At 31.6% G+C, this 26,594-nt stretch overlaps 1 protein-coding gene across 1 annotated transcript in view; it reads left to right on the forward strand.

The window, feature by feature from the left end:
- Dmd (dystrophin) overlaps positions 1 to 26,594 on the forward strand; it is a 1,772,476-nt gene that overhangs the window by 394,885 nt on the left and 1,350,997 nt on the right. The window contains exons 15-16 of the mRNA XM_052170230.1: positions 12,218 to 12,305; positions 21,113 to 21,354. Coding sequence (XP_052026190.1) covers positions 12,218 to 12,305; positions 21,113 to 21,354 — 330 coding nt within the window. The remainder of the gene's footprint in view (positions 1 to 12,217; positions 12,306 to 21,112; positions 21,355 to 26,594) is intronic.

Here is a 26,594-nt window from a genome sequence, read left to right on the forward strand (position 1 = left end):
TCTACTTAGGCTTAGAACATATCACATATTTAACATTTTACTGAATCATTTTTCTTTTTTTTATTGACTATCATCTTCATTTACATTGCCATGGTAAAACCTTTCCCAATTTCCCCCTCCAAAACCCCCAGCCCTTCTTCCCTCCCCCTACCTCCATGTATATGCCCCTCCACCCGACACACTCCTACCTGACCCCCTCATTTTCCCTTTGTTGGGGCCTCTGTTGAGCCTTTACCTGACCAAGGACCACTCCTCCCACTGATGCTCAACAAGGCCTTCCTCTGCCACACTTTTGGCTGGAACAATGTGTGCCCCTTGGTTGATGGTTCAGTCCCTGGGAGTCTTGGGGCATCTGGGTGGCCGAAATCATTGTTCTTCCCATGGGGCTGTCAGCCCCTTCAGCTCTTCTGGACCACCCTGAAGCTCCTCACACATTGCACCCCACAAAATTATAGTGGGGGACTTCAACACCCGACTCTCAAAAATGGACAAATCATGGAATCAGAAGCTAAACAGAGATACAGTGAAACTAACTGAAGTTATGGACCAAATGGATCTAGCAGATATTTAATGAACATTCCACCCTAAAGCAAAAGAATATACCTTCTTCTCAGCACCTCATGGAACCTTCTCCTAAACTGACCGTATAATTGATCACAAAACAGGCGTCAACAGATAAAGAAATATTGAAATTATTCCATGTATCTTATCAGATCATCATGACCTAAGGCTGGTCTTAAGCTCAAACAAAAGCAATGGAAAACACACATACACATTGACTTTGAACAATGCTCTTGTCAATGACAGCTTGGCAAAGGAAGAAATAAAGAAAGAAATTAAATACATTTTAGAATTTAATGAAAATGAAGACATAACATACCAAAACTTATGGGATACAATGAAAGAAGTGCTAAGAGGAAAACTCATAGCTCTGAGTGCCTCCAAAAAGAGAATGGAGAGAGCTTACACTAACAGCTTGACAGTGCACTTGAAAGCTCTAGAACAAAAGGAAGCAAATACCCCCAAGAGGAGTAGACAGCAGGAAATAATCAAACTTAGGGCCAAAATCAACCAAACAGAAACAAAAAGAACTATATGAAAAATAAACAAAATAAGGAGCTGGTTCTTTGAAAAAATCATTTTTCTTATATTATTTTCTTAATAAAGAATTTGTCAATAGGTTCAAACTATTTTTTACTTAATTGGACATTTAATGTTAGTTATCTCAATACACATCTGGAATACTTTTCTGCATCCTCATTCTCATATTTGCCTCAATTCAGTTACTTATATATTATCACAGTATAGGCAGTTTTATTGCTCAAAATAACTTTCTATTTTATTATTATTATTATTATTATTATTGATATCTTGACTACATTTTTACCTCCCTCCTTTCCTTCTATTCACTCCCCTACCTCTGCTCTATCCCTTCCTTCTGCCCTTTCCCCATCCAGTCCTCATCCACTCCTCAGTTGTTATACAGAAAAGGGCTGGCCTCCCATGAATATCAACCAGACCAGGCAGATTAAGTTGCAGTAAGGCTAAGTGCCTCTAGTATTAAGGATGGACAAGGCAAGACATTATGAGAGAAAGGGTCCCAAAAGCCTGCAAAAGAATCAGACATCCTCTGCTCCCACTGTTAGGAGTCCCACAAGGATACCATGCTACACAACTGTAACATATATACAGAGGGCCTATGTCAGTTTCATCCAGGCTCCCTTGTTGTCTTTTGAGCTGCTTTGGTGAGCTCTTATAAGCCAATGATTTTTTGCTTGTTTGTTTTAGTTTTCCAAGACAGGATTTCTCTGTGTACCCTGGCCTGCCTGGATCTCACTCTATAGACCAGACTGGCTTGGAACTCATATAGATAGATTGCCTTTGCTCCCTGAGTGCTGGTATAAAAAGCATATACCAAAACCATCCAGCAAACTCTGTTTCTTTCTTTCTTTTTTTCTTCTTCTAGGATTAATTTATTTTCTGTTGACCAGAATATGAACAAATGATTGTTGTCTAAGAATTGCTCCACAAACCACATGGACCCTGATCTCTGTCAGACAGGGATGGTTGATTTTTTTAACACCTTAATAGTAATCATACTAGAGATGCAGCTCCCAATTATCTTAACTACGACATCAAACATTTCTCAGAGTGGGCCTATAAAGGGAAGACTACCAAAACCATAATAAGTTCATAATCAGGTGTAGAAAGTGTTGTCTGGTGGTCAGTTCTGAATCAAGCCATTTTAGACAGAACAGTCCATATTGACCTTTAAGTTGATGGGTCTTATGTAAAGTTATACGAGATTTCTTTTTTGGGGGGGGTGGGGGGAGAGAGGGGGAGGAAAGGGTTTATTCAACTTACAATTCAACACTGTTGTTTATCACCTAAACAAGTCAGGACTGGAACTCAAGCAGGTCAGGAAGCAAGAGCTAATGCAAAAGCCAGGGAGGGATGTTTCTTTCTAGCTTGCTCCCCTGGTTTGTTCAGCCTGCTTTCTGCAAACACTGTTTCTTAAGTAACACATTTTAACAGAGTCAGGGTTACATCTCATGGAGTATACCATTCATCATTATTTCTTCCTCAATATCTTTTAATTATTTTCAGAATTTTTAATTTCCCTAAAACTTTCCCCCTCACCCAAAGTATATAGTTGCTTATTGTTTAAGTAAAATAGTACTTCTAAAAGTACATGTACTGGTGCTCATAATATCTGACTCTGCCTGTCATTTGATGAGGAATGCTATACATTTCTGAGATAAGGTACCAATATAGTCTCCATATCACTGCACTGTCTATACTAAAGAACAGCTTCCATTTAGCTACATACCCATATCTACAATTTCTCTTTATCTTGAGATTTTTATCATCAGAATCTAAACAACTGTTTGTTTCCTGTGTTTTAAAAATCATCTTGTCCTTGAAACACACTTGAATACCTTCATGCATTAACTTATTCAGTGTACTTGAAGGACGACAACTCTATTCACCATTTTTTCCCTGAAGTTCTCTTCTCCCTTAGCTTTCTAGAATGTACTATGAATTTTTACATATTTGGTCACTTGTTATATTCAATAGTTTGAGAATAAATTTACAATATTTGATCCTTTATTTTTCTTTTAAAAGTTATTGTATTCATTCTTATTAAAATAGCATCTAAAGGGCTAAAGACTTGGCTCAGTGGTTACAAACTCTTTTGCTCTTGTAGAGGGCTTATAGAATTCCCAAAGCCAATATGATGACTCATAACCATCCATAATTCTATCTAGCTCTAGGTGACTGAAACCTTCTGATTTTTATGGGCAGCCAGTATGTAGGTAGTACACATATTCACACCCAGGTAAAACACTGAAAGACATAAAATTTTAAAAAAAACTTAAATGATATGTAATTTATAAGCATTATCTCTCTTTCTCCCTCTCTCTCTCTCTCTCTCTCTCTCTCTCTCTCTCTCTCTCTCCCTCTCTCTCTCTCTCTCTCTCACACACACACACACTCACACACACACACACACACACACACACACACACACACACACACAACAGTCTTCCTCTCATATCTTTTTCCTAGATATCCAGAGCATATATATCTAATTAGGTATATTTAAACTGATATGCCCAATGTGTGTTATAGTCAATGGGATGTTATGTAATGTCCATAATTATATGTAATTTTTATTATTTTGTGGATATGATTAAACCTGATTTACAAAGGACAACAAAATCTTGAAATATACCTAATTAACTCTGTATCCTATCTTTATTCTTCTTTATTTTCTTGTTAAGCCAGAATTGGACAAAAAAAAAGCCATCTAGAAGTTTGTGAAGACTTTATTTCTAAATAATTAAATTATAATATAGAATATAGAATTTCTGTGTCATCCTATAAGAATGAGAAATATACCCAACAATTATCTCTAAGATCATTTGTTTAAGATAATAATGAATCTTTTGGCTGATTCATCTTATTATTACCACTCTATTCTTTTTGACATTTTCTCTTACCGCTGCTAAACCAGACTTACTATAATTTAAACAGGATACTGATTTGTCTTGATTTATTGTCATATAAGAAATACAAAACAGCAGTAGAGTCCTTAGAGGATCTATACCGGGAACATTAGATAAGACTACTCAGTCTAATCACTTCTTAGTGCAGGTAACTACAGCTACACTAAGCAATCAGGTATCTTTCATTATCACTATTGTGCCCAAGTGTTCTTTTAAAATTCATAAATTTAGTCACTTTACATGCTTTGCTTGATTTTTAACAACTATGAAAACTGAATAGAAATTACTCTTAATGCTTATTGCATCAATTAAAAAAAATCCTATTGCTCTGTAGTAAAGCTTGAGGTCAGAGATGATGATGATTCCCCCAGCCGTTCTTTTATTGATAAGAATTGTTTTTGGTATTCTGGGTTTTTGCCTTTCCAAATGAATTTGAGAATTGCACTTTCCATGTCTTTGAATATTGTGTTGGAATTTTGATGGGGATGGCACTGAATCTGTCGATTTGTACAAAATTTTGCCTTTTGTAGCATGGCCATTTTACTGTGTTAATTCTGCCAATCCATGAGCATGGGAGATCTCTCCATTTTCTGAGAACATCTTTGTTTTCTTTCTTGAGAGACTTGAAGTTATTGTCATACAAATCTTTCACTTGTTTGGTTAGAGTTACCTCAAGATATTTTATATTATTTGTAGTTATTGTGAAGGGAATTGTTTCCCTAATTTCTTTCCTCAGCCTGTTTATCATTTGTATAAAGGAAGGCTGCTGATTTATTTCAGTTAAATTTATATCCAGACACTTTGCTGACATTGTATATCAGCTAGAAAAGTTCTCTGGTAGAATTTTTGGGGTTGCTTATGTATACTATCATAACATCTGCAAATAGTGAGACCCTTGTTTCTTCTTTGTGAATTTGTATCCCCTTGATCTTTTTTGTTTTGTCTTATTGTTCTAGCTAGCACTTCAAGTGCAATATTGAATAGATGTGGGGGAGTGGGCAGCCTTGTCTTGTCCTTGATTTTAGTGGGACTGCTTCAAGTGTGTTTCAATTTAATTTGATAGTGGCTGTTGGTTTGCTGTATATTGCTTTTAGTATGTTTAGGTATGGGCCTTGAATTCTTGATCTATCCAATACAAATAACATGAAGGTGTGTTGTATTTTGTCAAATGCATGCTCTGCATCTAGGAGATGATCACATGATTTTTTGACTTTGTTTATTTAGTGGATTATGTTAATGGATTTTTGTGTATTAAAACAACCTTGTATTCCTGGAATGAAGCCTACTTAATCGTAGTGAATGATGGTTTTGATGTGTTCTTTGATTCTGTTTGCAAGAATTGTATTTAGTATTTTTGCCTCAATATTCTTAAGTGAGTTTGATCTGAAGTTCTCTTTTTTACTTGGGGCCCTGTGTAGTTTAAATATCAGAGTAATTGTGGCTTCATAGAATGTGTTAGATTGTGTTCCTTCTGTTTCTATTGTATGGAATAGTTTGAGGAATATTGGTATCAAGTCTTCATTGAAGGTCTGGTAGAATTCTGCACTAAATCCATCTGGCCTGGGTCTTTTTTGGTTGGAGATTTATATTTACTTCTATTTACTGTGTGATATGAATTGTTCTTGTCTGAAAGAACTGCAGGGATGGAAATGGAGAGGAGCTTGAGGCAAAGAAGGCCTCATCAAAGGGAGGTCCCAGGGCCTGACACTATTACTGAAGCTATGCAGTGCTCACGAAAAGGGACCTAGCATGACCAAACTCAGGAAGACCCAACAGGCAGCTGAAAGAGTCAGATGCAGATATTTGCACGCAACCAATGGACAGAAGCTGTGTACCACTGTAGTTAAATTAGGGAAAAGCTGAAAGAAGCTGAAGAGGAGGACTACCCTGTAGGAGGACCAGCAGTCTCAATTAATCTGGACCCCTGAGATCTCTCAAACACTGGACCACCAAACAGGCAGCATATACTAGCTGATAGGAGGTCCCCAACACACATACAGTGAGAAATGCCGGGTCTGGATTCAGTCAGAGAAGATACACATAATCCTCAAGAAACTGAAGGCCCCACGGAGTATAGAGGTCAGGTGGGTTCAGGGTGGGGATTGGATTGGAGGTATAAGATGTAGAACAGTCAGAGGGTGGATGAGGGGAATAAAATCTGGGTTGTAAAATAAATAAATATTTTTTAAAAAGAGAATTAAAAATAAAGAATATAATTTTAAGGTCTTAGAAAACTAAAAAGCTAAATAAATAAAAACAAAAAATAGAAACAAAAATTCCAACTCACTGGTTCCTAATGTGCCTCTAGTTCCATTTTAATAGTAAGGACATTTAAACACTTTTTACATGTTCACTCTGCATGTAACTTATCATGTCTCTTTTGAAAAGTAAAAAAAAAAGAAAAAAAAATCCTAACATACTTCATTTGTTAGTGTACTTCTAGTAGTCTTTGGATGAATATTTTTGACAGGGTCAACATCTCCCATGTGCTTTCATGATGGCTAGAGTGATCTGTTTCCCTTTTAATTGTCCATACTGATTCAGAGTCATTATAATATAATTTTAATTGTTGACTTATAGAAAGTAGCACATGTATCTTACTTTTCTGTTTGTTTATTCTGTGCTGATCGATTTATTGAATTTCTCTTGATTTTTATAAGCCAAGAATGGAATTGGTACTTAACACAATAAGTGATTAATATATACAAATAGTTTATTTTTCAATCTACACAGGTTATGTAAATACAAAATACATTACAGGTGTGAAGGATGCCAAAACATCTGAATAATATGAATGAATACATTAGCACTCTGTAAAATTACAAAACTTTATTAGGAAGTGCTAAGTTAATAGAAAATTAATTGCTTCTTAAAAACATTCAGAAAATAAACCTTACTATCATATTATTACAGATGATGGATTGAACAGAGAAATAAATGTCATGAGTTTGAAGTCACTTATTAATCAGCAATCTTCCCTTCATGCATAATTGTTTAGAATCATTTACTCGTGTGTTATATTTTTATTTCAAAATGCACAATGGCATTTCATATTGCACATTGAGTTGTAGATTATCTCTTAACTTTTGTGAACATATATTTAATTTTATATTATTGGTGAAGAGCTCTTAAAGCATTTTGTATTCCTATATTCTTGACATGAAATTGTATCTATTATACTAAATTATTTAGAATCTAGTTTAACTATAGGACAATATTAAGCAAAACAACTACTGTTCTGTGTCAATAAATGGTTCAAAATTACTTTGCTGAAATATAAAAGTTATTTTAATATTAAAATAATATATGTATGTACACAAAGAAATCATACATATGAAATGTTGTATACAAACATACATAAAACAGAATTATTTTCAAGAGAAAAACAGCTAGAGAAAAATAAAAATGAGGGTAGATATATTTTCATAAACAGTAAGACAGAAAGGATGGAATTGTCACCTCAGTACTTAATAGAAGAATCACAATGGTAAGTAAAATTTTATACATTCTGTGAAAAAATCGTTATGGTAGTTTTTATTACTTATTGCATATATGTAGTAGTATTCTAGAGATTGGTTATAGATTGTACAAGAAAACAGATGAGGCTACCTGGAATCATAGGTTCATAATTTATCAATGATGATATAAATGTATAAAATACATGTTGGTGATAAATGTCATAGTGAATATTAGAAGAAGGGAGTTAGTCACTGTGTGTGTGTACATGTGTATGGAGTATGGAATGTGGTCCTTGATGTGACTAGCTTTTTATGCTGTCTGAAAAACATAAAAGAAAACAATTTCTATGATGCTTAGTAAGCTTAATTAACACATTTTTCTTTCTTATCTTACTACTTATTCATATAATTTATTTTATCCTGAAATATACATATATATACACATAAAATATATATGTTGAGTATATATTATGTATATTCTATAACGTATTTGGTACAAATGTTTAATATACCTTTAACATTTTTTTTATTTTGCAGTACTTTTGTTGAAATCTAGGTCTTCTGTTTTACCAATAACTACAATCCTGTCTTTTAATAACATATTTCAAATTATGCATCTCTCAGATATATTGTACTTTGAGTATTTTAATAATGAAAATAGTGATTATAATCTATTATTTGGCTATGCTTTGATATTAAGGTCAAAAGGAGGGGGCATATGCATGTTTGCACATGTGCATTTATATTAATAGTGCTTATTTGTGTTTATAAGAAATCAACCCAGAACCTAACACTTGCTAGGCAAATATTTTTGCACTGAACTGTCCTGATTCAAAACCATTAAGATTTTAATTGTTTTGACTGTGGAGTTTGTGTGGGAAAAATAAATATTCTGGAAAGACTCAGTGAAACAGTATTCGGCAAAACCAGAATGGGGAAGTGGGAAGGGGTGGGTGGGAGGACAGGGGAAGAGAAGGGGACTTACCTGACTTTCGGGGAGTCGGGGGCTAGAAAAGGGGAAATCATTTGAAATGTAAATAAATTATATCAAATAAAAAAATAAAATACAAAAAAAAAACAAGCAAAAAAAAGGGAAAAATAAATAAAAGGAATGAAGAAATACTTTTAGCTCATGAAGAGATTTTTGAGATTTGGCCTGATTAAGATAAGTTAAATGATTGATGCTTGAAAGCTACAGCTCAAAGAGATAGACAGGAAATAGGAAATAACATCGGGTAAAGATGCTCCTGATGTCAGAGGAAAGCCATACTTGTTACTACTCCAAAAAGCAAAACAATAATTACTTTCTTGAAGAAAAAGGCATTCAATGGATTAATTTATGTTTTAAAGTAAACTGAGAACTAAAAGTCAGATATGGCCTGCAATAGCTGGGTAGATATTGCTGACCTAGACAGTGACAATTTCGAAAGGACTTTGTAAGGCAGTAGGTTACATTTCTTTTGCCCATGTGAACTCAAAATTGACAAGTTCATAAATAAAATTAGCAACCGAGTATGTAGAATATTTGTTTCTATATATGCATAAGTTGCTCCTTGCAAATGGGACCAGCAATTGAACTCTATCTGATGTTTCTTACCAGTGAGTGCCAGGGCTGAATATTTTTTCTTTTATCTTAGTGCCCATGCTGAATTAATAACAGATAAATAATTAGACTACCTACACTATCTAGAAACTAAATCTCCGCCTTTACAATGAGTTGTGTTCTGGTATACTCATGCTTAATAGGTGAATTTTCATTGAAATATTCCTTGAGGAAGCAAATTGTAAGAGGGAACTGAAGTTTTAAACAGAAGAAATGTTTTTTTTTTTCTATTAGGCTACACATTTTAAAATTCTGTATCTTTTGATTTTTCATTTAGTCTTATTGATGTTTAACTTCTATAAAATAGGATACTATAATGGTATTTTGTACTTCCACACAAATGTTGTGAAATGTGTTAGAAATAATGTATATAAAATATAATATATAGGTAGTATAAGGTACTCGAGTTTGAATGTTATTGATATTTTCAAATGTTTCACAAAGCACGTTGTGTCTTTTCTCCCCCATCAAAACAAGAGAGAAATAATTTTCATTCAATAGATTGTTTTTTTAGGTGATATTATTGTCTTTACATATATAAGAATAATTAAAGTGGTTATCAAAACATCATTTAAAACCCAGTTATTATGCCTGAAATTTTCTAATGTAAGATTGACTTTCTGAACAGAATTGGTAATTAATCATTTTATTAGGCATTCAGAATAAAAAGACTGTGTTAATGGAATTTGTAAGGGAATTATACATATAGTGTACTTATTTGTCAATTCTATGTGGTTGTCTAATTCTTTTCTTTATATAATTTTTATAAAGGTAAACTACCAATCCCATGAAATACAAAAGTATTATGACATAAAACCTAACAGAAAAATTCGTTATGTATGCATGTGTGACTCTCTATCTCCCTCCCTCTGTGTGTCTGTGTAGTGCACATAAGTGGGACACATAAGTGGATGCAAGAGTAAAAGTTTGGATGACTTTCATTCTCCACCTTTTCTCTTCAATTCAAGGATCTTTTCCTGAATGTAGCACTTGGATATTCTCAAGTAGGTTAGAAATCAGCAAGCCCTGACAATGTACAAATCTCTGCTGCCTCAGAGCTTTGGTTTTAGGTTTTCTTAGGGAAGCCAAATTTTATATATAGGTGCTGAGATCCAGACTCTGGTTCAGGAAATGCTCTACTTAACTGTGGATAAAAATACTCCCAGCCCTATAAGTGAAACTTAAATTAATGAGGACCAACTTAGCTTTTATTATCTTTGTTCATTTTCTGTATTAAAACATAGGATTTTTCTTTGTTTAATATTTTCTTATATTGCAATTCAAATAAGAATAGTTTAAACCCTCCCATTGTTCTTGGTAGTTAATATTATATAATTACTTAGAATTATCTCTTTCCTACTGTGCTCAGAGCACATTATCATTACGAGTAACATTTCTTTTTAGTGAAGAAGGTAGTGAAATATTGGGAATCATGTGTCAGTAAGCTGCTAAGCACAGCAGACCAATAAGTTGTTACAAATTATAGAACACAAATATTGTACAGATGAGAAAAGGTGAATGCTAGAACTTCACTTTTGATTTTAACCTTATGGAGATGCCAGTGTAACTTTTATTTTCATGAACTCTTCAGGTCAATCAGAAGTCAGACCCCTTCATGTTTGTCCAATTCTCTCCTTAAGAAATTGAATTTCAAGGCATCCTAGAACTTTCCCTGTTAATTGGAATGGGATCCTGGGAACACAGAATCACACAACAATGCAATCTGTGTGCTGGGAAAATTTCAAGTGAAAAAATCCAAGATATTAAAACGTGTTATGTCTTTTCACTTTCAAATCAACATGGTTTCCTCTTGGGTGCTTTTGGCAACATAGTAAAAAATGTATATTTTTCACCTAGGCTATGATTCCAATGCACCTACTTTGTAGAATTTTAGTTCACTACTCATTTACAGTAAATTTTAATAATAGTTTATATATTGAATCATTTGCTATGAAAAATTTGATCTGCATAATTATTCCTCTGTGTTTTCATATTAAATTATTATTTGTTTATATTTATATCTTCAGCTGCCTTCTCTTGCTTTCAACAGGAAAACATAAGATCAACATGATACAATTAGAGATAACACGGGTCACATGCAAATTTTTTAGTTCATTGCTTTAAATCACATTAGACTAAAATAAATTTAAATTTAATTTCCTGTGTAACTGGCAACCTTTCAGCTACTCGGTGCTCATGTGTAGCAACTAGATAATGTAATAGAAAACACAACTATTAAACATTTCCATTTGCAACACATATCTTCTAAAAAGCATTGTAGAATATCCAAGTTATATAACATGCTGATTGCATTCTAATATTGAATAATGGGCTGATTCTTTAAATATAAGTAGAAAAAATTAAATTTTGATTTGGAAAATAAATCCAGACTAACTTAATCTCATGTAAAATCTCTATAGGAGATATATTAATTATAGATATTGATATAGACATCAGAAGCATCGATTGTTCTATATGTTAATTTACTTTAGCTCTATTTCTCTTTTAATAAATGGGTTGAGGACAAAAAATAAATAAAGCTAGAGACACAATAAAAAAGTCAGTCATATTTATTAATTATTTGTACATGTGTACAATATATATGAGTATTAGTGCACTGCAGAGTATATATAGCCAGAAAACAACTTTCAAGGAATAATTTATACTCCTAGGAATTGAACTCAGGCTGTGAGGATGGCAGTGATCAGTTTCACTTGCTGAGTCATTTCACTGCTATAGCTAACATATTTTTACAGCAATCATAGCAAATTTGCTTGAATTCCTTGTGTCTAAAGTGTTCATGCATGCATAGCCATTTGGAGTAAGCTAATAGGCAGGTACTATTTTTGTTAGTTTAAACTATTTTATTTTATTTTATTTTATTTTTATTTTTCAGAAGGTTAATTCTAGTTATGAATTTTGAGCAAACAGTTCAGAAAACTCTTAGAATATAAACACTGATTTTTGTTTTGAAAATATAAGCACTTTGAAAATTGATTTTTGTTGAGAAAACAATCTTAAAGGTTTATATGATGAGCTGATAAAATGAAGTATCACAAGGATTGAAAAATCCTGCTACAGTTACGATTACTGTGAAGACTGCAAGCTGTTGTACTGAGATGCTCACCTTCACTCTCATGCTGCAGGCCATAGCGCGAGAAAAAGCCGAGAAGTTCAGAAAACTGCAAGATGCCAGCAGATCAGCTCAGGCCCTGGTGGAACAGATGGCGAATGGTAATTACATAAAGTTGATTTCAATAATCTTCTTAGGGATTTGATAAGCACATAGGTTCGTATTTACCAGCTGAATCATATCAGACAAGTACTTCTTCAATACAAATTTAAATGAAAGAAGTCTGTATTTTCGTTATTTTTTTCATTCATTCTAAGCAAATTGTGGGAAAAATTGAAATTTTAATTGAGTGGTTAAAATTAGTTGGGGTTGAATATTTTATAAGTCTATTGGAGGGTTAACAATTTTTATTTTTGGAAGTTTAAGAAAAATCACAACTTTAATGAAGTAATTACCTGTAGAAGTAATTGAATAATATTAACTAAAAGTAACTGTAATTTTATCAATGAATTTTACAAATAACCTAAAACTTAATGGCCTAATGCTACTAAAATTTGTTATGTTTTGTGTATTATGTCATCTTATGAAAAGATGTGTCCATAAAATTAAATGTGGCAAAACTACAAATTAGGTTTATAATTTTATAATATTTAAAAATACAATTAATTACGGCAATAATTGTTGAAAAATCTATCTTTGTAGAATATTGTAAAGCCATGTGAGTCTTTTTTTCGAAATTGTGTGTTCTAAACTTGTGTCTATTTCTAAGTAAAAGTAACTTAATAAAAATCACAAACAATGTAATTTCAAGACAATTTCAGTTTTACTTTTGGATTTTTTTTCTGTTAATGTCAGCATTTTGAGAAACTGCCTAGATAACTTTTGTATATAAATTATTTTAGCCTTAATTATTATCTGAGCATTAATAAGTTCAATTACCTTCATAGAAAATCAATTCATTTTCATCTTTTAATAAGCCTCAAAACTGATTTTAGTTAAAAATAAAAACAGAAAGACCTGTCAGTTGGGAATTTCCTAAATGAATTAATAGGTAAACAATGGAAAATATTCATAGGATACTTTGTTGCTATGTGTTTGGTGATTTTAAAAGATAATTTTAATAGCCTATTCAGTCAAATAAAATTACATTATCCCAGTAGCCTTATAATCACTCTATAAAAATTCTCTAGAAACCACATTATCACATTTGTATTTAAGTATGCTGTTTTCAAATTTAAACTTCAAATCTTTAAAATCTGCACTAAAATATCAAAGAGCCCTGAGCTCATCTTATATACAAATGCACTTTATTTAAATTATTTAACATTAGAAATGAATGGAAATCCACTAGTGTTTGTTTGGTGCAACAGAGAGGTGAAATGTTAATGATAAATACTAAAATCATTTTTCCAGATGCTTACATCAGAATTTCTGAATGAATACAGTAAAATTAGGACTTATAGGACATCCTTAATAAATAATAATTGACTCATTAAATTCTATTTTACAGAGCACATTTGGTAGTAGTTGAGAAATAGCACTGATAGAAAATATTGCCTCTGAATGAAAGTATTACCTGAGATACTTAGCAAATGTCAATGGGGTAGCAAGAGTATATTTAAATTTTTCTTTTTATAGTAATCAAAATCTAGGCTACTCACATGTCTGTCAGTGAAGAGATTTTTAGTGTTATTTTGAGTAGGATTAAGCCAATTAGGGCCACAATGAGGATAAGCATTTACTGTACCCATTGTTCTACCGTCCTATTAATCAAAACCACTTATATCATTTCTAAAAAATTTAATCATATATTTTACTGTATTTATTATCTTTTATCTTAAAAAAATTACATAGAACTTATTTTCTGAATTTATGAAAATTATTAAATAAGTCTGAAATACAATAAAACTTGTCCAATTCACAAAGCACCTTTCTTGTATATAAGACTTGTATATTCCTACTATTTTATTCATAGAAAAGAAAATGAGAGCTGAATCACTCTAATTCATTTATGATAAATGGATGTTCATTTTTACCCACAAACATTGTCCTCAAGGTGAAGCCAAATCACTCCTGCATATTTATTTATGATTATACTAACTCAATTGACCAGAAGATAAGTGACCTTGTATGATCAAATATTACAGAGACAGACAATAAATATGGTGTCCTCTATAAAGTGTGTTTCTGAACATTTGCATATAAATTTGACCTATTTTAATGGAACTTGCATTTTTCTAAATAAGTTTTAATATCTATCTGTACAAAATTAGAAAATGCTTAATTCTTTTACTACAGTTCTGTTATAATATGTATCTTTTTCTTTATTTTTTAAAAACTTTTTTGTATTTTTAAAACTAATTTTTTCTTATCCAATGAATCCCAACTACAGCTACCCTCTCTTCTCTCTTACCAGTCCCTCCTACATCCCTTCTCCCCCAGATTGCCCCCTATTCTGTATCCCCCCAAAAAATAAAACTCAGCCAGTTTTGCAGTGATATCAACAAACCACAATACAATAGGATGCAATAAGATCAGGGACAAACCTTCATGTTAGTGCTCCAGTAGGACAAAAAGGATTCAAGGAGTAGCTGAGACAGTTAACAACACTCCCACTGTCAGAAGTTCCCCCAAAACACCAAGTCAACATCTGTAGTCTATTTTTGAAGTAATGTTAAATTTAACTTCCTTTGTCTACACCAGTTGTTTGTTTAGATAGCAATAGAGATTGTGGTGATATAGTATGAGATAGAGGTACTTTTTCTCAGAAATAAAGTTTTATGCAGTATATCTTCAATGTATGTGTTTATGATCATATTTTTAGTCTCAAATACTTAGTAGATTGTCATAACCATAGAGGGACTTTTTTTTGAGATTTGACTGGGTATCTTGTATATATGTTTCCTTAGTTCTGCTACAATGAGTTAGATAATATCTAAATTCTTTCATTATTTTTTCTGAAAACTATTTAGATAAACTTCTTTCAGGTTTCACTTTTTTAAACTTGTCAAAATACAAAATGGCAGGAAACTATTCATCATTTTGAGAAAATAAGGCATTTAACACTCTAACTTAACATACTTAATTTTAGATAACACATCAATACCGTATACTTTGTGTAGTTTTTGCAAAGTTTTTTACTTATTTACGACATTTTTTCAAAGTATTAATAAAATTACAAAAGTTCAAGAAAAGCTTGAACAAAAATCTCAATCACATTTTTATTCTTAAATATTGTATAGTTCGATTTTATTTGTTTAGTGTTAAAACTCATTCTTGTCTGTATGAAATGTTCTTATGTGCATATAAACCCACACATGCACATACAAACACACACATACATATCTATATAGTATGTGTAAGGAATATAAAGCAAGAATTGTCCAGATAATACTTAAATAAGATCAAAAAATAATAAGTAAAATAAAATCAAAGGCAGTTGTGTCAAAACAATTATGAAAATACACATACAGGAATAATTTAGGTCCCAAATTATGAATTTATGATTTATGTAGTACTTTCTCCCAAATTTCCAGAGAGGTTGCTATCAAGATATAATACCTAACAGTATTTTCTCTAGTAAATGTTGCTTCCCTTTCAGTTTCTAAATTTAGTTTTCTGGTATTAATTAACAACCTGAAGATAATCACATTAAGGAAATATGTAAATAAAAGTAATAATTGTTAGTATACTATAACAAAAACAACATATAAAAATGTTGATAATCTGAGTAATAGGTTTTAGTGTTTAATGTGATGCCTAAGATCCCCAGAACTATAATTAAATTGAAGAAGACTTAGAAGCTTCTCTCACCTATTTTATCCGAGTCACTAAGACTTTTTATATTTAGCTTATAGCTAAAATATATTTATGTGCATGAACTTATTTGCATGTAAGCAATTCACTTTGTCAGATGAATATGTTGGTTTAGACTATAGTTGTTCTGACTCATCTTGTTGATAAACCTCCATATCACCAATGTTTGATAATCTACTTCACCATCCTATAAGTCTAATTTTCTGCAGAAGTACATATTTCTTGTCTTGTCCTTCTTTAGTTCTGGGCAATTTCATATACATTCCCCCTTCTTGCTACATAACACTAAGGCTAATGCTCTACAGGAAGTCCAAATCCTGAAAATTGACAAATACATTTTTTATGGATTAACTTTCCATGTTAATAACGAGATCCTCTGTGTGTATGTATATATTTCTGGGTTTGAAAGGAGGAGATCATAAAAGCTACTGCTCTCGAGGGCAATTGCTGGCAGAAAAAGTATGCCTAGGAATACAATATTTTCTCCTACATTTCTGGCATTAGAAACAGAAAATGAAATGTGGTATATTTGAAAGTTTTTTTTTTCCATTTTACTAGAAGTAGTCAGTAGTATAAACTATGAGAACGTATGTTTTTCACAAGGTTGCTCAGCAGTTGTATAGAAGTTAATCTGGTTTCAGAAGCCTCCAGAGTTTTGCATCTGCATTTAGCATAAATACTGGATGCATAGAAATTGCACATTATGTTACTCTATTGGATGCTAAATGTACTGGTAGTGTCTCTCAGTTGAGACACAAGAAAATATGAGGTTATTCAGAAGTGTACATTTTATTCTAGATATTCTTATAATGAAAAAAAACTGATAAGCCCTTTTCCCATTATTTTACCAATATTTCATAGTTGATGATGAATATATTTGATGAGGAATACTTCACTTTAGGTATCAATTCTGAAGTACTTGCACGGAAGGTGATACATAATTACAATTATTCTAGCAGTCTGTTATGCACTGTACACAAGTAATAAAATTAATGGATGCACTTCAAGTAATGATCCATTTCCTCTGGGCGCAATCTATTTATTCACAGACTATTTCAGGGGTTGTTTAGAATATGAGATGTGAATGGATTATGATCCATTATCCCTGAAAATATAATATACTGCTCCAAAATGGTTTTCATAAGTACTGTTCATAATGCCTGGTGAGTCAGTGTTTGTATTCTTAAATAGCTAACAAAAAATTAGGAAAGCAGATGCTCAGATGATTGATACTTAAACTTTGCAAATATTTACAATAAAAAGGTGTCATAAAACTTAAATTTTTCTGTTTAACACAGGAAAGCAGTCCTATGAAATGCATAGTCAAAAACAGTTCAGTAAGGAATTTCATGGGCAAATACATTCTACAAAAATAGATACTGTTTTCCAGACATAAGGTAACTAGTAGTATCACCAGAAAAATAATATATACGGTCAATTAATTCAATATGTTTAATTGCATTTCTAGCATCCTTCTGTATCCTCTGTCTACACATTTTCAAGCAAACCAAAGAAAAGATGCTATGTGATTACTTTTGTAAAATTGTTTTTTTACTCCTCTACCTATTGCTCACTTAATGTTGTCTTCATAAGATCAGATTATTGATTTGGTACTGGAAGAGTTCACACATAGAGTATTTCAGCTATAGCTGAGAACTATATCAGAAGCTGCCAGTGACAACATATTTCCTAGAAGACTTTACACTTTAGTTGGACAGATTACATGTAGTACAGTTGAACAGCAAGCACATGCACTTATAAAATGTTTCCATACAAATTGTCTACAAGGCTATAAATCTCAGTAGTATGAACTGTATCATTTGCCAGAAATTTCATTATAAATATATGAAGTTATATTGTAATAGCCTAAACCTATAACTTATGAACATATCACTTGTCATTGCTGAAAGTTACAAAATATTAAAATTTTGCTATATATCATATTTAATGTAAAATCAATTTTGAGATCAGTAATCAAGTTTTCATAAATACTCTAATTTTTCAAAGAACTCTTATTTTCTAAAAGTAGAGAACTGATGAGAACTGATGTATCCTTATTTACTACACGTTCTTTACGATAGCTTCCATATTAACACTGCTTAAATTTATTATATGTTTAATATTTATAAGATATACATATATATATATATATATATATATATATGTATATTCCTATCATGAATAAGAAATGTAACAGCAAAGTGATCACTTATATGAACCCAATTCACCTATTCATAGAAGAACATTGAGTTTGAATCCAAATATATCTAAATCCATATTGCCACTTACCCAAACTTGGTAGTTACTGTAATTTAATTTTACACATTCAGGTATAAAACTTATTATAAAACTAAAACCTATAAAATTTACTGTGTTATAGATTTGTAAAAGTTTACACTTTTGTTTTAATTCCTTTTAGAGATACTTGTACTATCATTTCCTATTTGTTTAAAAGCATAAAGTTGTCTGCCATAATCAACGTAATTTATGAAAAAACTATTCCTTTGGCTTTAAGCAATACCACAAATTCATTTAGAGCTCCTTTGTGGTGTGCATTATCACTTTTGAAAATTATGATATATAAGCCATAATGAAAATCAATTTGTGATCTACAGTTTCTAAGAATTTTTATAAGGTTGATTTTCTCAGGAGCAGAGAGATTTTTAAATCTCCCTAGTTTGTCTAGTCATTTGCTCAAATGTAAGACAATAATGTTTATTATTTGTTGTAGCTTTGCTCATTGTCTTCTTAATGGCTTCTTTGTATTGATTTTACTCTAATCATAAACTTCCTTCTAAGTACTTAGCAAAATTCAATATTTGCTGATAATATTTTTCTGAAATATAATTTGAATTATGGCATGATCTTGAGATATTAAATAATATAATTTAAACATTTTCTTCTATGCATTTTAAAATTATACCTTATTTACTAAGTCAATGTAAATATTTCATTAGGATACATTTTCTCAAATTGAGTAATTTTGTGGTTGAAATTTTAGATTATCATATCTGATAATTTGTAAGAAATAAGTTTATTTATTACTACTAATGTTATGCAATGTTAACTCTTAAATATATGCTTCTATAATTCCCAGTCCCCAAAGTAATAATCTTCATATATATCAATATAATTGACTGTATCCTTGAATATTCAGTAAATTGGAAGAAAATTTAATCATAGCAATCCATGAGTTTCTTGTATGCTCAGGTACAGGGATCCATGCATCTATTACTTTTTATATCTTTTTGTTTTTTAATGTTTTATTATTTATTTATTTAACAATCCAGATTTAATTTCCATCCTGGTCCACCCTCCAACTGCTCCATATCTCATACCACTTCCCTGCCCCCTGTCTTCACAAAGTTGTCCCCACCTCCACCCTTACAGACCTCTAAACTCCCTGGGGCCTCCAGTCTGTTGAGGGTTATGTGCATCTTTTTCCCAATTATTTCTCTTTAAAATATATTAGCCAAAAACAAAGCAAAGGAATTTTGCCAGTGGCATTTGGAGATGCTGTTTTGTTCTGATGTCATCCTGTGTGATGACATAGTTTGAAATTCCTATGGTTGGATTTATGTTTCGAAGTTATTGTCTAGCTTTTCAGAAGAGTATGATTTTAACAAAAAAAAAATGGAAGATCTAATTAGAAAAAAGTAAAAGAAGAGAAAATAATAAAAGTGTAGAATTCCATAGATGTTTTCCCATACTTTTAATTTTTTACAAGCATAAAGTGGGAATATTATATAAACTAGATCTACAACAGGATTTATATTTGCTTTATGTAAATACTAGGCATTTTGAACACTTTGCTCTACTTAATTATGATTTGAATTTAGAAAGACAGAAAAGTTGATTCTCTTAAGCAACTTGGTCATCTTTAAATCAATTTGTTCTCAGATATTTGAAGGTACAGAACTTTGGTTTTCTGAGGTTTCTGTGCATCAATGCTAGAGTAGGAAATCTACAACTCCCAAGTGTTTCGAAATAACTATGAATGCTAATATAATTATATTAAAAAATGCATCATATTAGGTTTAATCAATTTTTCTTTATATGATACAATTTATTAAGGGAGTTTCATCTAAACAAGTATATCTTTGAAAATCTTAATTTTGTGAACTAACTTCATAATCTCTTGAGTTAGCTGGTGACATATTATGATGTTGCTACAATCTCTTACTCTGTAGCGTGCACATGAATTGCCTTAGTCATATATCACATTGCCAGATAATTAAGACCTCATATATTTTCTAACATTTAATATATATCTAAAGGATAATTGTATTCTCTAACATAACGTAGGTATTACAAAAGAATTAAATGTATCCTGTGCTTCCATTTGAAAGCTGTAGATAAACTTCAATATTTGTAAATGAAGATCTTTTCAGATAACTTATTTTTTCAAATGATTGTTTTATATCATGTGTCAGTGAATAGTCCTATATTTTTTGAGAAATTATAGAATAAAAAGGGAACAATTAATTTTAGGTATATTTGCTGTTTCAAAAACCATAAAACAATATTCCAACTAATCCTAAGATCTGTTTTTAATGAAACTATGAGTTATTCTTATAATGTATATTGTCAATCATATATATATATATATATATTATTTAAAATTTATTTACAAACTATAGTATAATTTATCCGTGAGCAATCCTCATCAAAAGTTGGTCAGTTTATCTTTTCTTTGAATCTTTTCTTTCACTTTTTTTTGTTGTTCAAGACAGGGTTTCTCTGTGTAGCCCTGGATGTCCTGGAACTTACTCTGTAGACCAGGCTGGCCTCGAACTCAGAAATCAGCCTGCCTCTGCCTCCCAGGTGCTGGGAACTTGTTTCTACTATTCTCTCTATCTATTTATTTGTTATTTTAGAATATTTATGTTCTTTAGTAAGATTCATCTCCAACAATTTTCACTTTCAAATTAGATATGACCCTTTGAAATTTCATCAATAATTAAATGAGTTTGTTTGAAATTATTATATGTTGAGCGGTTTTATATATATATATATATACATATGTACATATGTATATATATATATATGTGTATATATATATATATATATATATATATATATATATCTTAGCTTCTAAACCATATCTTTTCTACTGCGGCTTCATAAAATATGTATTTTGGTTTTCTTGTAGAAGGTGTTAATGCTGAAAGTATCAGACAAGCCTCAGAACAACTGAACAATCGGTGGACAGAATTCTGCCAGTTGCTGAGTGAGAGAGTTAACTGGCTAGATTATCAAAGCAACATCATTGCCTTTTATAATCAGCTACAACAATTGGAACAGATGACAACTACTGCTGAAAACTTGTTGAAAACCCAGCTCACCACCCTATCGGAGCCAACAGCAATTAAAAGCCAGTTAAAAATTTGTAAGGTAGGTCTTTCCTCATTCCACTTGAAACATGATCAAAAGGTGATACTTGGCAAATTGCAAGAAGGTCATAGCAAACTCTTTAGTAATGAGATTTTTCAGCTCCCAGGAATTGAGCTGTATATAGTAAAGATCAAAATTTAAGAAAAGAAAATCGTTTTAAATAAGTATTGCATTGATACATTAATCCCAGATTTGATTTATGCAATTTTTACATGGCTACTTGATTTTGTCAGTTTGGCAAATAGGTGAGATAGGAAGTATAGAAAGCATATTTCTTATAAAACACTAGGCAGTACTTTGAAATTCTTTTCAGATGTAAAAACCTAGTCACATGATTAAAATTGTAAACAAAACAAATAGCTAGAAAGAGCTCATAGGGTACAATGAGATAAAAAAATAGAAATCAATACAACTAATGACACATATAAGTCTGGAAATTCTTCTCAAAGACATATATTACTAATGTCCTTGCTCTATAGGTGAACCTCAAAGAAGGACCAAGTTAAGCCAAGCTATTCCCTCTCCAGAACCACAAAGAACTAGTATAGACATTGTGAAAACACAGGAGAGAGGGAGAGCCTTATAATCAAAGCAGCTTTAAGAGTGAGCCCAAGGCGCCTGCATGGAAATAGAGCGAGAAAAATAAACAAGCAATTTTATCATCCTCCCTGCCTGAAGAATCTGGGCATGGCTCCCCACTGACTAGACTTAATTAGGAGGCAAGGAATAGGGAGGTATGATCTGAAAATCTCCTGGGTCATGAGAAGAGAGAGAGCAAACAAGGTGTAAGTGGCACTAAAGGGTCCAAGTAAGAAAATAAAAGAGTTTATATTCAAGTGATGAAAATGAAGAATTAATAAATTTGAAAAGAACTTGGCCTTCTCCAGTCCTTACTATGAGTGGCACACTATTCATGGAAAACAAGAACTTGATTAGAGGCTGAATTAAAAGATTTCATGGACAAATTATTAAAGATGGTCTGAGATTATATTTAGTATAAAGAGATTAATGTGCAAGATTTTAAGAAAACTGGTTTACATGAAGACTGACTTGAGATGACAGTGCTTGCCTGGTAAAAAAACACGAAACTCACATGTTGCTTGGAAATGCAAATACGTTCTGAAACAAGTAAAAAAGTTTAATTTTTTCTTGTTTCAGTAAATTTATTAGGAAGTAAAGACACTCAAAAATATAGTTTTACAAAAAAAAAAGAATTCCCTGCAAAAAACATCTTTGCATTAAAAAGCAAACATAAAAACTATAGAATTTTTACATCTAGATATTTGAAACTAGATAATAGAGCCTACTGCCTGTATTCCTAATTATCTCAAGTATAGTTCGCATGCAGTATTTTTTTTTCAACAAAAGCATGATGAAGAGAGTTGAGGTGGTGTAATCATTGGGCAACATCTTCCTTTTCATTCAAAGAAAGCACTTACAATGTAGGGAGATCCTGTCTTAAATAACCAATAGAGAATGGTGGTATCACCTTACCTTCCTCATGAAATGCAGATGTAGGAACAAACTCCAATAAAATACACTTGTATGTAAAATTTTATATTAATTACCTATAATGTGACAAAGAATGATTGTATGTACATGACCTAGCTTGCAGACAGAACAAGTAGCACAGACTGGATCTGATAAACAATGTGAATATTTTCACAAAGTTCTGGAGGATCAAAATTGTAAGATTAACTTCTTTCAGGATTCATCTCTGGTCAATGCTTTGTAGATGACTGTCTACACACTCCCTGGTGTGTTCGAGACATTTCCCAGTTCATGTACATGGACAGAATGGAAGAGAGTTCCTTCATATTGTAAAGCAACCAGCCCTATGATATTTATAACTTAATTGCCTGTAACTTTTATAGTTTCCCAAATTCTATTTTCTAAATATAGTGTTAAGGTTTCAGCTTATCTATTTTTGAGGAATCACAATTAAGTACAAAAGTCTAAGATCTGGAAAAGATAGGGTGGACATATAAATGACCCTGATTTCCTCATATTTATCCAGAGTAGAGGAGATAGATACTAGGCAAATGATTAAAATAATGTAAACTGTACCATGGGAATCAAGGCTTTATACAAGGTTGGAGAAAACCTAAAGCAAGAACATGACATAGACAGACCTTCTCGCTCTTTCCTTAATGGAAGAAAATTTACAAGGTATTTAGTATGACTTGATAGTAAATAAAAGAATGGTGTGGTCAGAAACTCCAGAACCATGGGGAAATAAAGAACATGTTAAAATAAGCCTTTGATATGAGTCTTGAAAGTAGATGAATGATTGAGTCAAGTGTGAAACAAATGTCTCGAGGCAAATTTACTGTACAAAATGACAAAACTAAGAGAAATGACCCTACTTTAATCTAGCTCACAAAAGGAAGCCATAAACATATATTAAAAATTCTGTTAATATGGAATTATTCAATATGAAACTATCTATTTACTACACTCACTAAGAAAGTTTCCAATCCTGTTGGTATTGTCTCATCCCCCCCCCCCTCTCTCTGTGTGTGTGTGTGTGTGTCTCCGTCTCTCTCTCTCTCTGTCTCTTTCTTCTCTCTCTTTCTCTCTGTGTCTGTATGTCTCTGTCTGTCTGTCTGTCTCTCTCTCTCTCTTACACACACACAAACACACACACATCTTTTTTCATTCTGTTTGAAATTTGATTTTTAAAAATTTGTATAAATAAATTATTAGTGGCATAAGAATACTATCATTCACTGATGAACTAAGAATATATTAGTGAAATCATATTGAGTTCATTTCATTATTTCCTTTGAATGTTTTAAAATATTAGAATGCAAATTTAGCTCATTCTTCAATAAAGCAGAGACAAGAAAGCCTTCTCAGATTTGTAAGAAATATGTTTACATTTCCTCAGGGGAAAAGGATCCTATTTGGTGTTTTATCATTTAAATATACAAAATTTTAATGTCAGATGCACATTCATGGATGATGTGTTATTCTATGGGACTAAGGAAAATAATTCCCTTCTATAACACGATGGCTAATTGTTAACAAGTTTTCTAAGGCGAATAGTTCATTTCAAAATGAGCATTATATCTTCAAAATTCAAATTCTAAAGCAAATTGTCAGTAGCAACTTCTCACTATATATTCTGAAATTAGAAGAAAATACCATTGCCCAAACAAAAGCATGACCAGGCCTTTCACAGCAATATCTCAATTCCTCGTATCAACTTCTGAGTCAGTTAGGATTTTACTTCTGTGAACAGACATGAGTGACACTATGAGGACAGTATTTAATAGGAGCTGGCTTACAGGTTCAGAAGTTCAGTCCATTATCATCAAAGCAGGAACAATGCAGCATCAAGGCTGGCATGGTGCAGGAGGAACTGAGAATTCTACATCTTTATCTGAAGGATGCTAACAGAATACTGGATTCCAGACAGCGAGGATGATGATCTTAAGGACCCATCCACAGTGACACACCTACTCCAACAAAGCTGCATCTACTCCAACAGTGCCACATCTTCTAATAGTGCCACTATCTGGATGACCAACCATGTACCAATAACAACACCCATTTATATTCTTGCCCCTATGAGAGAATTTGTAAGAAACCATACCTCAAATCAATTCTTATTAAATAGGATTCTCCATATAAGCATACATGTATCTAAAAGCAACAATTTATTTTGCCATTTTAGTCTGACTTCTACTAAGCTCATATTTAAATTTAGTTACTAATTGCTATAATTTTTAAAATTTCCTCTCCATCTAATTAACATATGATCCCATTTTTAATTTTAATTATCATGATTTTTGCATATTAAGTATTAAATAAACCTAAGTACTTTAGAAAGTCAGCATAGATATGAATTATAAGTAAGCAAGCATGGTAAAAATGCTTTAGGAAGGAGAATTTAATTTGTTATAGTATAAGTAAAGTAGATAGGAAATAGTATATATGAATTGTGACTTACTAAAATGACACTGAAATAATTATAAAGCAAACAATATGGCTGAAAAAACAATGTAAATTCCAAATTCAAGTGGTATAAATAATTTAAAATATTCAATATTTATTCATGAAAAAAGAGGAATACAATGTGTGGCAGTTAATATTTGCTTGGGGATGGGGTGTTATTTTATTTAGGGGTGAAGGTAATGATAATTTACATATTCTAGTAAATAATATTCTACCCAACTTTAGAGGGAAATTAAGCTTATGTTCAATGGCTAATATATAAAAAAAAGACATGACCTAGGAGTGGGCGTTGTTAAAAAGAACAGTTCCAGCAACCAAAGAAGTGGAGGAATGAAAGGAGGGAATGATGAATGAAAGCAACTACATTTTATTCAAGGCTTGTAGGAAACTGTCAAACGATAGAACACAATGAAAATATTAAAGGAAACTGGAAAAAATTCATTAATATATTTTATATAGCCTTATTAGTTAAAACTATCATTGCAAGTTTTAATCAACATTTAAGTGGTAGGTTATATTATATTTCATGTTCTGTCTTCAAATTTTAATGTTCATTTTCAATTCATTAATATACCTTAATTTGCACTACCCACATTTTAGTTTTTTAGAAGCACATGAAACTAGAGAGTACTATAGTGGACTTCAAAGCATTGTACATAAGAATTTGTTATTCAAAGCAGTGTAAAACTGATATTGAAAGTAGATTCTATGATGTGAGTGCTGTTTATGGCAGGAGCACGGAAAACATGGATAGTTCCCAGTTAAAAGGGTAGTAACTGACTAGTCAGAAGAAGAAATGTGGCCTGATAAATGGAGAAAATTATCGATATACATATGGTTTATCATGTATATGAACATATATACATGAAATATTGAATAGGCACAGATAATCAATATTATATAGAGATTTATAAATTCATATAGTATATTAAATATATACCATTTATATTTTACAAACATGAATAAAAACATTACTATTCACTCAATGACCTTACAATTTAAAGACAATTTTGAAAGAAAAAGGATTAAAAACAAACATCTTTATTTGATATATGTTAAGAATTTTTGGTCAGTTATAATACGTTGCAAGCAAATATGTCTGTATGCTTTAATAGTCTAAAGGATAACATTCTGAAGTTAAAGTATATCATATATGATGATACAAAATGAGCAAAGAACTGTGGTATTCTTAAATTTATAAGTCGCATTACAGTATTTCTTAAATATTTGTTAAGGACATTAACCTGAATTCCTATCACATCTATGAACAACTTTCTTTG

The sequence above is a fragment of the Apodemus sylvaticus genome, chromosome X (genome assembly GCF_947179515.1).
Source record: "Apodemus sylvaticus chromosome X, mApoSyl1.1, whole genome shotgun sequence".
In the NCBI taxonomy this organism is placed as follows: Eukaryota; Metazoa; Chordata; class Mammalia; order Rodentia; family Muridae; genus Apodemus; species Apodemus sylvaticus.